Raw genomic sequence first — 14,255 nt, 5'->3', positions numbered from 1 at the left:
ACAGTGCTCTAAAAGATATACACATGCACATAACAAGTAAAAATAGATAGTCGTAGTCATAGAAGAATAAACCTAGAAGAATAAACAGACATAAATTAAAGTTTAATCCAGCTCTTGAAGTCCATGTAGGACAACACCATGATTCTTTTCCTTGTCTCATTGTCCACTGATTGCCACAGATTACCTTGAGTATCCAGAATGAACCCGCTCACTTAGTTATTATTAGAATGAACGGCTCTCCATGCGTGCACAATACCAGCGTGTATTTCTGTGCACGATTCCTGTGTGTTTTGTGTGCACATTTCTAGTGCATTCGTGCGTGCACAATCCATTGTACTTTTGTGTGCATGCAATTCCGGTGTCTTTTTGTAGGGAGTGTAATTTTTTCCAATTCAGCTTGCTATAAAATTCGCAAACGGTATGGCAAGTCTGGGGGGCCCATTCGCGAATGGGCTAGCTAGCCCGTTTGCGAATGCGGTCTAAACCAATGTCCAAATCGCTCCTACTGTATGATAACAATTTACAGATTGGTCGACTAGTTTATATCAGATTCTTACCATACACGTGGAGTCTTGCCATATATTAAAATTCGCAAACGGTATGGCAAGTCTGAGGGGCCCATTCGCGAATGGGCTAGCTAGCCCACATGCGAATGCGGTCTAAACCAATGTTTAGTTTGTTAGTGGTTATGTGCGATAGGGACAGTAGACTTGCTTAGTTGTGTTGTATATAGATTTCAATGTTGAAAATATATGTGTTGACAGACAGGCAAACAGACATACACACACACATACACACACACACATACATACATACATACAGTCATAAATTAACTAATGGACTTGGCCTAGAATGTCAAAGTCAAATAATCTATATAAATCACCATGATTAAGTGACAGTTTTGCTGATTTTAGTCACTTATGCTTGGACCTTTTAGTTTCAAGTTAGCTGATTGTTAAGTAGACTTCAATGTTGCCAATATATCATTGACAGACAGACAGACAGACAGATACTTTATTCTCATATAGACGCTGCTTGTACATACGCTAGGAATTGTGAAAGCAAACCAGTCCTTGCAAAGTCAAAGATTAACGAATGGACTTGGCCTTGAATGACAAACAGACAGACAGATAGACAGACAGATAGACAGACAGATAGACAGACAGACAGACAGACAGGCAGACAGACAGAGATCTGAACTAGACAATACACATAACTCAATCATTGCTCAACTCTCAAACTGACAGAGACACAAACAAACAGACTAGCAGGCGGGCAGACACAGTCGACGCATGCACATGCATAACATTATACATATGAAATTCAGACACATCTGACCTTTGGTGCAGTCACACAAAGAACTTCTTTCATCCCTAGCACGGGCAGGTCGATTACTGCGAATCCCTTGCTACGAACATAAAATCTGAAACGAGGGCTGTCAAAGCGCGCGTGCTTTCCATCTCCACTCGCCAGAACTCGTCGGATTCGCATAGCCTTCTCTTCACTAATTAATTGCGAGTTCTGTTTCGCTGAAAGAGTCAGCAGAAATTCGCGGAAGCTGTCCCGACAGTGATCAGCCATGTCTAGAACTTAGAACTAGACCGGGTAAAGGGTAATTCAGCTGTCTGAGAAAGGAATCTCAGCGAGGCAGATAGCAGGCAGGTGACAGGCAAATGTCGTTGACGCTGGACAACATGGCATTGACACGAGTGACACTGAAGATGATGATGATTATGATCCACCTCAAATTCGAGTTCAAACTTACAAACAAGCCGTAGAGCGCGTGGACGACCTATTGCAGTTTTGACTCATCAAAAATGATCAGAAAATGCTGGATTTGGTTGCAAAGCTGGAAAGTGTGGTGCAGAAGATGAGTCTGGAAGCCAGGCAGCAGCAAACTCTATCCAGTTTCTTTTCCCTGTCACAGTAGCTAGCTTTGATTAGAACCGTCTGTAACCACATGGACGAAAAACAGTATGTACATTGCACAAAACAAGAAACGAGACGTTTAGGACTTTGTAAGTTCCGTGTCGTGGTGGTCTGGCATGCAGGGCTATAGGTGTGTGGAAGCGCGAGGCTTCCTCTACTAAGCGACCACTTGTCCTAAGCGACCAATACCCCTGGGTCCCACAGGTGGTCGCATAGTGCAGGTTTCACTGTATTCAACTTGGATAGTGGAAGACCAATACTGTCCCTGGGTCGTTGTCACGGGAAATAAGTAGACTTTTTCTGTATGCTCAGATGCTACGGCTGCTACAATTTTGGAGAAAAAACTGAGAAGTAAAGTGACCTTTGCGACGGCATTTGTAGCATGTAGCTTCCCTTGCTGGACAATAGCTTGTATTTTCATGGCTTTTCCCGCAGCGCTTGCACGACAGTTTTCCCTTGGAGTGTCTTTTGGCCTCTTGTGAAGTCGTTTGACTTGTTTTTTGAAATTCCCTGCGGCCTGCCTTTGGCGCGTGTTTGTTCTCGCCGGCGGCATTTTTAGCGCCTGGTCCTCCGCTTCTCACCTCGTCAAGAACAATGGGGTGCTTCTGGCTATCGTCTTCTTTCAGGTTGTCCTGCTGTTCGCGGACTGCTTCTCGCTGCCTCGTGACACGCTTGACTTTCTCGAGTGTCAGGTCTACATCACATATCAGCCGTTCAGCTAGTGTCTGGTCACGCATTCCCTCGACGATTGGTCGTGAATCATGTCTTCCTTTCATGCCGCAAATTTGCAAGTCTCCTCCAGTGAGTAGATCGTTGTTATGTACTGCTCGATCGACTCGTGGTTGTGCTGGCTCCTTCGGTGGAAACTTGCGCTTTCAAAGATAACGTTGCAACGGACTTGGAAAAAAGTTTCGAACAATTTGTTGTATTTCTTGTTGTCATCCTCAGAGATAGTGGTGGATCTTAGGACCTCGCCTGCTTCTTCGCCCATGCAATAAGGAGCGTTGAGATTTGTCGTGGATCCTCCTCTCCCGCCAAGCCGGATGAGATCCTGAACTGGTCAAAGCGGCGTTTTCAGAGTGGCAAATCGTTGGGCTTGCTGAAGTCGAAGGGTACGGGTGGTTCAAGTCGTAGTTGAACCATATCTTGTCGCCATGCAGTGTTTGTGCTGGTTTATTGCCAGTGCTCTATGAACGCAACACAACGTACGTGATTTAGTTCTAAACAAGTCAGCGCATGCGTACTCTCATACGCTATTATTAGCTCGCACTACAGTAACTACACAACACGTTACAGGGGCGGCGGAGCCGGGGGGGCTGGGGGGGGCTAGAGCCCCCCCAACTTTATCAACTTTATGCTGTAGAATTTCTGCTTTCTGTAATGTTTACCCTTTCGTTAAAGAATAGACCGCTACATATATTAATTAAAGGACCACAATGTGCAGACATACAGATTTCACTAGCAGATGAGGTGTATCGGACGGAGTTACAATACCTAAACTTGAGGCATGTATATTGCAGGACCAATGATTTGCAATATCTCAGAGTGGGTGTGACCTAAATATAAGTGGGCGGGGCCTTGCTCCTAAAATTCAGCCCCCTCAACTTTCAACTCGCTCCGCCGCCCCTGCGTTATTACCTGCAGACTGCTGCTGCAAAGACAAAAAGGACTGTCCGACGAAAGGGGCGTTTACCTCGACTCAATGAGCATGCGCTATCTCTCCTGGAGAGGAGACAGTGATAGTGTTGTTGTGTTAGCTAGTCACCTATCTCAGGTGCGAAGTTACAGAATTGCCTTTGCGTTTTCATGGGGAGGTCGTGTTCGATGAATGATAGTGGTGTCCGATAAATGGGATCGCAGAGAAGGATCACGTTTACCGTCCTAGCATAACCGTTTCAAGCCTTTGGAAGTCCCGCGTCTGGAATCAGTCTTTACTAGTCCTTCTTACTGTGGGCTTTAACAAAGCTCAGTCTTACTTCGTTACTTCTTCTGCATGGCTGTCCGATGATTGATGGTGTCCGCTAGCAGGAGCGTCGCTCTACATTCAAATTCCTGTTTATGTAGTCTGCATGCACACAGGACACATTGAGGCCACGTCTTAGTCTGGCGTAGCCAGACCGTTTCTATACTTTGGCGAGACTAGCCACACCTTAAATTGCCAAGGGCCTCACACAGTCGTTACAAAACAAATGGCCACATTTGGTGACTGTCGGTTCTCTTAACGCTAGAAGACATAGCGAACATGTGTGTCTGTCCGGTAATCGATCTACAAACCGAGCATCAAATCCTCCAGCAGCCATGCATATGCATCTTCTAGCCAGGTTGCGCTCACGTGATGGGCGTAGCTTAAAGAAGCTCACGTGATAAGACTAACGATTCAGATGAGGCTGAGCTCTCTAGACAGCCTGAAAGTTGAGAGTCGAGATGACAAGGTTAAGAGTGGAAAATAACGTTTGTCCTACAACTAAAATTGACTAGGAATGATAATAAAAATTTAGGGTTAGCAATGCTGCTCAACTTAATTAAATTTAATTTTTGTTTCTTTTACTGATTTGCGTCACATGGCTATACTATTGTAATGTCGTAGAAAATCTATCGTTAATGTTTTGTCCAGTAGAAACTTTCTAACTGAAAGTACAAGGGCGGGAAAGAGTTGGTAACACAATTCTAGCTTTAAACATTCGTGGATAGTATGACTAAAGATAATGTAACCAAAGAACCGTGTTTCTTGCTGTCAAGCACAGTAAACACATTGATACTGTAACTACAAACTCACAACTACTCAAAACTCACTCAAATTCTCAAACAATAAAGTAATACAATTACGTTAATGTTAACAAATAGTATTTCACAAATACACTTCGATATAGATCTAAACTGTAACACTACAGTACACACAACATATAGAGACAGCAAGTCTTTGTAGCAAAACAATCCATCACTCGTGTGCTCTCCAACACAGTCTTATAAAAGAGTCAATTTTGCATTAAAGTTAGAACACATTGAGTTGAAGACAAAACTGAATAAATATTTCATTATTCTGAATGTAGGATCGTGAATTCAATGTTTCGTGAGTTATAAAGTCATCGGTTGTATCAAAAAATTCCTCAGGGACAAGCTCAACAGTTTTCTCTCGTCTTACAACCACATTTATTGCATCAGGTTGTTGGTCTATTAATGTGAATGAAAACTTGCAGTGCTGTTTCTTAGGAAGTTGATCATCATAATCTCCCTTACACACACACATGCATCCACAGAGACATGAGATCCTCTAAAGCGACCAAAACCCATTGGATAAAGCAAAAGACATAAATGGTATCCTTGTGGTCCTGTGTAAAATGACTTTGACTCTATCATAAAGCATGGTTTTAACTCTGCTTTCTTCCTGCAGTCTAACCAATTGGTTATATTCCACTCAAAGACACATATGTCAAGTTGAGAAATGGAGCCCTGGATTCCAACCTTCTTGGTAATGAATTCAAGTTCACATTCCCTTTTAGCAAGACAAGCTCTTGTGGATGAAAGTAATGACTTGATATTGGACTGTTGTTTCATCAAAAGACTAAGATGAGATGCAAGCTCATTTTGTACATGAATTGTCATTTCATTTCTATTGCCATTAAACTGGCAACCTGCTTCACTAAATTCACATTCTAATGGACTGTTAGGGCATGTCCCATCCTTACTGACATGTTCATTCATCTCTCCTCTCACCACTTGTTGTTTACAATATTCACACGCAACTGGAAACATCTCACATTTTGTATGGTGATCATTCAGATATTTGAATGTCACTATGGTGTTACAGTACCTACATTCAACTTTCCTGTTCATGCACGTTTTCTTCATATGACTTTCCATATCTTTTTTCTTCACCATTTCTCCACATTCATGTTTGCATAGAACATCAACATACCCACAAGTCTCGTTGTGAGTTTCTCTCTCCCTTAGTTCTCCTTTCCATCCACATCCCTTCTCTTGCTGATCACAGTAGATCTTCAGACTCATTATTTCTCTTTTATCATAGTTGTTTGGATAGATTTCTGATTCATTCTGTTCCTCTCTACACAGAGGACACACAACGCGGCCACGCCTTGCCAAGGGCCTCACACAGTCGTTACAAATCAAATGGCCACATTTAGTCATCATTGGTTCTCTCAATGCGACAAGACATACCGGACATGTGTGTCTCTCTGATAGTCGATCTACAAACCGAGCATCTAATCCTCCAGCAGCCATCTTTTAAGATTTACCCCTAGGCGAGCGACTGCATGGCCAGGTCAAGCTCACGTGGTGGGCGTAACCTAGAGTAGTTCACGCGATTGAATAACAATACGGAACTAAAATAATAAATAATATTAGCTGCACGACCATCGGAGTCGTTTCTCAACTGTAGTAAATTAGAAGCAGCCGTTGACGTTAGTAAAATTTTCTGTATCTACCGTTGACATCACAGAGTATACAACAGAAACGAATAAAGGGTTAGCAATGCTGTAATACGTACATCGATATCACTGACTTACCCGACGCGTAGAAGTTGCATGCAGGCCGGTCACGTGACGTGCGACTGACCGACCGACCGGCTTGCTACAGGCAACGACGTAACACGTGATCGCTCGACGACCGGATGTCAGTCTCTTTCTCACGCTCTTCTAATAGACCCTTTCACAGGGCGTGGCACTAACAACGTCATAACCTACCGCGCGCCGGTTTGGTTCGCTTTTGATGCATTGGCGTTTGTTAACCGCGTGAGTATAGAGCCAAAGCAACAATTTTTCTTTTCGAACTTTAACCGGTGCGTATAGCGATGCATCGAATCAGGTGAGGCCTCATTACGACTCGGCTCTTGTGTGTTTTGCGTGTTTTGCAGTGATGAACAACCTCTTTCTGATCTCTTTCGTGACTGTACCACGTCATTTTGAGTGATGATTTAACATTGAGACTTGACAGACGTCAAATGTGGATACAAACGTGCGTACGTAATCTATGATGCGCGTTCTGTGTGGTACGCACTTACCAAATGGTTTAGTTTGTACCTCCTGAATACTTCTTAGAAAGTGCGGCGTTTAGGGAATGACTGACGTGAAGAGGAAGTCTTTAGACAAGTCTGGTGGTACTGAGAGGTAAGAAGAGAATGCTTGATTAATATTAAATTTGCAGCTTGATATAATGTCCTCAGCTGTACGTGGCTGTCATATAAATGAACCAGTCACTCAGTGTTGCTGTACTGTGTTTTACCTTTTGGAGTGTGTAGTTGCCGTGCCATCATGGTTATTTGCTGTGTTCCTGGATGTACCAATGTATCTGCAAAGGGGAAATATTTGAAGTTTCACATGGATAAACTTTATTGCCATTTGAATGACGTTGACTGGTGGTTGCCAAGGGATACTCTACATTGAAGTCTACCACAGTCATTTAGAGAGACTTTCCCAAAAAGATCTGCATCATTGATGCAACGTAACTATTTACAGAACGTCATTCAGATAGAGGTTTGCAATCAGCTTCCTTTTCCAGATACAAACACCACCACACTGTGAAAGCATTGGTTGCAATATTGCCATGTGGTCATGTTATGTTTGTGTCACGACTATGTACTGGTGCCTTACCAGACAGGGACTTACCAAGCAGTCTGGTTTCTCAATAAATTTGTGCCTAGAGATCAAGTCATGGCAAACAAAGGTTTTTTTTATTGCTGACATTCTCATGGACGTTGGGCATCTCTTGTGCTACCTCCTTTTCTAAAAGGAGGAGGTCAGTTTACTGAGGAGCAAGTCATTAATTAAATGCCAACAAGTGGCTTCTCTTAGAATGAACATAGAGGGGTGATCAGACGGATAACAAACCATAGCATTTTGCAATGTATAAAATAACACTTAGTTCAAGCGTGGATCTTTTATATAAGGTATTTACTGTTTGTTCATATCTAACAAATTTGCATCCACCTCTTGTACTATAGATTTAATTTTTGCACGGTAAACTAATAGTAATTAGTGTCATTGATATCAATTTTAGTTTGGAAACGTCAATATATATTGGCTCTTGTTATCATTCTGTACTCTTGTGTGTAATGCTCCAGGATACACTACCACTTGCTGTTTCATTTCATTTTCATTGTGTACACCATTTTTAATAGTAATACTCAATTATATTATTACAACATTAATTAATTGTATTAATTAACAGAACTTTATCTACTTGCTACCAAGGGTCCTTTCATTCCCTAGACGCCGAACCTTCTAGGAAGTATTCAGGAGGTACAAACCAAACCATTTGGTAAGTGCGTACCACACAGAACGCGCATCATAGATTACGTACGCACGTTTGTACCCGCATTTGACGTCTGTCAAGTCTCAATGTTAAATCATCACTCAAAATGACGCGGTGGAGTCACGAAAGAGATCAGAAAGAGGTTGTTCATCACTGCAAAACACGCAAGAGCCGAGTCCTAATAAGGCCTCACCTGATTCGATGCATCGCTATACGCACCGGTTAAAGTTCGAAAAGAAAAATTGTTGCTTTGGCTCTAGACTCACGCGGTTAGCAAACGCCAATGCATCAAAAGCGAACCAAGCCGGCGCGCGGTAGGTCATGACGTTGATAGTGCCACGCCCTGTGAAAAGGTCTATTACCTCTGACCAATTACATTTCAGCTACAAAACTATGGCACGCAGAGGGTTGCACTGTCGTTTTTATGTGAATAGGGCTATTGTTAGGTACTGTACATGTAGCTACGGACACTAGATTTTAACGCACTCGCGCGAGCGCACACACACGCACGCACACACACACGCACGCACGCACACACACACACACACACACACACACACACACACACACACCAGCTACACATCCAACAGCAACTAAGAACCTTACTGTTTCTGGCTAAACTGCACAGTAAAATGTTGATATCTTCAAAAAGTTTAACTACTGAAACTCACTCAACTTTCCATAGAATAAGTAATACATTACAGAGTACAATGGTTATACAAGAAATGCATCTCACATAATATCCATTTATTATGTGATCACATAACTGTGCATAGAAGGACTGACAACAATCATTGTAGTATAATAAGTTCATTTCTTCTTCACAATATTCATTCGGTTGCAGTCTTTTTATCATGAAGTTGGGATACGTTGGAGTTGGAGACAAAACTGGATAAAAATTTCATCATTCCAATGTAGGATCGTGAAAGTAATGTTTGATGATGTACGAAGAAAACATCTTAATATAATAGTATGTAATAATTGGTAAACTTGGAGAGAACCTTCCAGCTGTATATTCACAGTAAATGGGCGAGACGAATGTTTCAGTGTTTTTTCTTCTCTTACAACCACATTCATTGCATCAGGCTGTTGGTCTATTAATGTGAATGAGAACTTGCAGTGCTGTTCTGTATGAAGTTTGGTTGTATAGTCTGTGCTATGCATCAAAACACTAACAAAGACGTGAGATCCTCTACTACTGATAAGTCCAGCTGGATAAAGCACGAGAAGCAACTTGTATCCTTGTGGTTCTGTGTGAAATGGCTCTGACAGTATCTTGCAGAATGGATTCAACTCTGCTTTGTTTCTCAAGTTTGACCAATTGGTTATATTCCACTCGAACACACAAATGTCAGGTTGAGAAACAGGTATTCCAATCTTCTCTGTAACAAATGATTTTAGATGCTCAAGTTCACATTCTTTTCTAGCAAGACAAGCTCTTGTGGATGAAAGTAATGACTTGGTGGCTGAGAGTGATGACTCAAGTGATGACTTGGTATTAGATTGTTGCTTTATCAAAAGACTAAGATGAGATGCAAGTTCATTTTGTACATGAATTGTCATTTCATTTCTATTGTCAATAAACTGACAACCTGCTTCAATAAATTCACATTCTAGTGGACTGTTAGGGTATGTCTCATCCTTACCGACATGTTCATTCATCTCTCTTCTAACCACTTGTTCTTTACAATATTTACATGCAACTGGAAACATCTGACATTGTGCATGGTGATCATTCAGAAATTTGAATGTTACTGTGGTCTTACAGTAGCTACATTCAAATTTCCTGTTTATGCACGTTTTCTTCATATGACTTTCCATATCTTTTTTCATCATCATTATTCCACATTAATTTTTGCACTGAACATCAACATACCCGCAAGTTTCGTTGTATGTTTCTCTCTCCTTAGTTCTCCTTTCCATCCACATCCCTTCTCTCGTTGATCACATTAGATCTTCAAACTCATTATTTCTCTTTTATCATAGTTGTTTGGATAGATTTCTGATTCATTCTGTTCCTCTCTACACACAGGACATTCAATGCGGCCACACCTTGCCAAGGACCTCACACAGTCGTTACAAAACAAATGGCCATATTTGGTGATGGTCGGTTCTCTCAATGCCAAAAGACATACCGGACATGTGTGTCTGTCCGATAATCGATCTACAAACCGAGCATCAAATCCTCCAGCAGTCTAGGCTCGAGTGTCCAGCCAGTCATCTCTCCCCTCCCCCATGGGAGGAGGCAAATTTTTTTTTGGGTCCACTTCACATACACATCCCGGATATATAGCCCGGATAAGTTTAACTTGCACGTGCACGTTAGACCATTCTCACGTGCACGCATGCTGGATCATGCATGATTTAGTAGTTCGAAATGTGTTGTTATGCTGACAGATCGTGGGAATTGCGCTTTCTCTGCGAGCAGTTACCACACTCAGTAAACAGCAGTGGCTAGTGAAAGGAGAGCCCCAGTATGGGGAATGTTGGTTGCTACAAACCGTTTTCTTGGCAGAAATCGACTTTCTCGAGAAACAATTGACTCCAGAAAAGCTTTGCGTGATGCAGCTATCATACAAGACGGCAGAGGTTTGTACATTTTGCTAGTTAATTGATATTAGTTAATTAACTAATTATTAATTTATTAGAATACAGTATTTAGTAACATTAAAGCACAATTTATGTATTTATGGTAGTATTTTGAACCTTAAATGTGATTTAATAAATAGTAATTTAATTTATATGTGTGCATATACCGTAGTGGACAAAGTATTTGCCAGGCAAGAAATTTCAAGGGTTTTCAGGATGTTTGTGTTTGAGTGGAAGCACAAAATATTAATAAAGCGACTTCTTGGTCAATGTTGGTCATGCAATGGGAAAATCAAGACTAATTGGTACAGAATTGAGTCTAAATCAGTTGGTTGTTGCAATTTAATTAAGATTATTGTTACAACCTAGTTAAAACAGATTAATTAAGTTTACATTACAACTTATCAAAGAATATTCAATGCAAACAATATTACAACCTTTGAAAACAAACTAACTTATCAATTTATGCTCATATCAGCACTTATTTCCATTCTGTAGTCCAGAATATGATGAAAAATCAACAACAAAAACTACCCGGCAAATACTTTTGTCCACTACTGTATATACTAGTAACTATTGCAGAAGAACCTGTTTATTAATCATGTACTCTTCTGTTACTGCAATTAATTTGTTTGCATAAGAAATGTATGGCATACAGGCAGGATTAGAGGAAGTTGTTGATCCGGACAGTCTGTTGCCTCAGAACAGTTTTTCGTTAGCCTAAAATACATAGAATCAATCCATGATCCATTTTAAAATAAAATTAAAACACACACAATGAAGATGCCTATTTCTCTAGTGGGTGCACAGTTTGCTGGACATAAAACTGGAATGACTTGTTCTGAACACTCATTCTGAACACTGTAATTACAATCTGTTTCTCTCTTTATATCAAGGAATATTAACATGAACAGTTTCCTCAACTCAAATATCTTGTATCCTTGTACAGTTTAGATGGCATTAGGGGTATTTGTTTTCAAACTTATTGTCAGATTGTAGTTTCACCTTGTTCTCTGGTGGATTCGTTTGGGGATAATGTTTCTGTTGAACGTGTTGGTTGTAGTTTAGGCTTTCATGAACAAACTTGGACGTCCTGCTGATGCTGGACAGGTAGAAAAGGACTTGAAGTGTCGTCTAGCTACAGCAGTAGGTTGCACTCGAATCTTTTTCTTTTGTTTTCTGACTCCCACCTCTTTACCAAACATATGTAGAGCAGAACGCAGTCACTGCTGTGTACCAGGCGAGTGGATTTCTTTGCCTTGTAGTTTCCAATAATTAGAACAAAACCTTTCTACTGCAGCTATGAAGCTGTCTGTGACATGACTTTCATGCAGTCCGTCCTTGATATCTTTAGTGACTCGTAGTACTCTTTCAATGACGTCCCTTGACTTTTCATAGCTTCCTGTGTTAATTGGTTGTGCTTGATCTCTTTGAAACGTATTGCTAAAATCACTGTTGTCGTCAACTGCAGTTGCTACTTCAGTTGTTTCACAGGAACAAGGAGCAATTTTTTCAAAGGAACGTTTGATATCTTCGTCAGACCAATTCATACTGATGGAAAGAGACTTTAGATGTTCTTCTTCTGCTTTTTGGTGGACACTACTGTAAAAGGAAATGGGTTGGCAGTGTTGTCCTAATGCCACTGCTGCAAAAAGCTGACGGTCTTGAGGCGAATACGTTGGGATAGTATTGGCACTGCTTTTGCGATACTTCATTGCTGCTGCAAATTGGTGTTTGCAAGGTTGACTTTGCATTCCGATGGGACAGGTACACTCACCCAGTTGTAAGTCTACTACCACATTGTATTCTTATCTGACTGACTCACAACAGTGTAAACGTCTGGGTCATCTGATGCGACAATGTCGTCAGATGGGATGGTGTACGCTTTTACTCCTGTCACAGTAAATCTTGTAGAGACAAAATGATCTAATCTGTTTGTGGCAACAGATATTAAACGTTGTTGGTAATAGAGTTTGCGAGTCTGTGTGAGAAGATTGAACATTTGTACCACATTCCAAGCTTTATTCCTTTGGAAAAGGATGTCTTTTATGATGCGTATGCTAGCCTCTGAATTATGGTTAGTATAGTTGCCTCATGTGGGAAAGTTCTTTCGGAAACACACAGCCTATTCTTTCCTCTGTTGCCAGTAATCACCTAGTCTCTTTTTGAATGTCTGAAAAGGGCTTTTGTCTACTTCACATTTGATTTCAGTCAATGCTTGCTCACTTGGGGCATAAACAAGTTGTTTTGTTAGAGCCATACAGGTAATTCTGTCTGTACCACAGATACCAAAATTTGAGCTCCAAAGCCATCTTCATATACTTTGTAAAAAATGAAAGACACATAGGTGTAATTCCGCTTGAGGCCATGTACTCTTTAGAGCAATCCGTTTGCTTGCACAGTCATCTGTCAATAATGTTAGTGGTCCAAGATTTGGGCCTCTTCAAAATAATACACACTTGGGCAGTATGTGGCACAGCACTGTAAACCCTGCTGACAAGGTAACAGCATCTTCACTGAATGTCATAACTGCAGCAAGTGGTAGAGCTCCTATTGATGTGCCGCAGCTAAGTATGAACACAGCTGTGTTCAAGTTATCAAGACTGGCTGTTGAGTTACAAAAGACTAGCTTTGCACTTTGTGTGACCATTTCATGGACTCTGGCCATGAGAGGAGTGACTAGAGCTAAAAGGAAGGGCATGGCATCAGTCTTTCTAGTTTTTGGTTTAGGTTCATTCATGTTCATTCCAGCTGCTGCTTCATAAGGTTGAAGAAATACTTGCCCACCCTCTTTTTCATGTTCCTTGTTGTATCGTTGTACTTCCTCGAGCAGTCGCTCAAACATAGCCTCTCCATTTTCTGGTCCAGTGTTGTCTGATCGCCATTTTCTAAACAGGCGTTGAATGTCTCGTACATTTGGGGTTATGGCTCTGTCTGCAAGAGTGCTCTCAACTACTCGTGGATCACTTTTCAGTTGAATCTGGGTCAAGTATTCATGTTTTGCAGAGGCAGCAGAGCTGCCAGACTCAAAGAGACTAATTTTTGCTTTTCACAGCTTCTGTGACTGTCCTAAAGCTGAGAGCATGGCGACTGTGGATTGGGTGGTATGTGATTGTTAAGGCAAGATATTCAGGGTGGTCTGAGGTTCCAGATGCCTCTGGTGGGTATACCCTAACTATTAAAGTGCTAGGACACATTGACTTTTTGTCTTGTGTGGAACAATGTATGGTGGTTTTCTTTAGTTTGCACTTCCTTTCTGTGGACATTTGTTACAGAGTTTTCTGTTTCCTGTAATGATGACAATGACGAACAGTTTTAAAAAGGAGCCGCCATCCTTTTGCTTTGAAACCTGTAATGATTCAATAGGTGGTTTTTGAAACCTCTTCAAAATGTGTAATTAACTGGACAGCTGCAGTTTCACAATTGGCACTTGTCCATGCTTCTAGAGTAAAGTAGCATGTTTCAGCTCC

General features: G+C 41.2%; 2 protein-coding genes across 2 annotated transcripts; both read right to left on the bottom strand.

Moving 5' to 3' along the window:
* Nucleotides 1-5,662: 5,662 nt before the first annotated feature.
* Nucleotides 5,663-6,168, bottom strand: LOC134188308 (TNF receptor-associated factor 6-B-like). The gene is made up of 2 exons (XM_062656503.1): nt 5,741-6,168; nt 5,663-5,672 (listed from the first exon to the last, which is right to left on the bottom strand). The coding sequence occupies exons 1-2, from the start codon at nt 6,166-6,168 to the stop codon at nt 5,663-5,665; spliced, it is 438 nt and encodes a 145-aa protein (XP_062512487.1).
* Nucleotides 6,169-8,853: 2,685 nt separating this feature from the next.
* Nucleotides 8,854-9,858, bottom strand: LOC134188307 (uncharacterized). The gene is made up of 2 exons (XM_062656502.1): nt 9,187-9,858; nt 8,854-8,871 (listed from the first exon to the last, which is right to left on the bottom strand). Exons 1-2 carry the CDS (start codon nt 9,856-9,858, stop codon nt 8,854-8,856), a joined length of 690 nt encoding a protein of 229 aa, XP_062512486.1.
* Nucleotides 9,859-14,255: the final 4,397 nt, after the last annotated feature.

The sequence above is a fragment of the Corticium candelabrum genome, chromosome 12, assembly GCF_963422355.1.
Source record: "Corticium candelabrum chromosome 12, ooCorCand1.1, whole genome shotgun sequence".
In the NCBI taxonomy this organism is placed as follows: Eukaryota; Metazoa; Porifera; class Homoscleromorpha; order Homosclerophorida; family Plakinidae; genus Corticium; species Corticium candelabrum.
Note: the sequence above shows the minus strand (reverse complement) of the source record. Positions and strands in the feature narration are given on the sequence as shown.

What these genes read in the sequence shown, in the direction of transcription:
- LOC134188308 (XM_062656503.1), bottom strand. Translation starts at nt 6,168, where the DNA reads ATGGCTGCTGGAGGATTAGATGCTCGGTTTGTAGATCGACTATCAGAG.
- LOC134188307 (XM_062656502.1), bottom strand. Translation starts at nt 9,858, where the DNA reads ATGAATGAACATGTCGGTAAGGATGAGACATACCCTAACAGTCCACTA.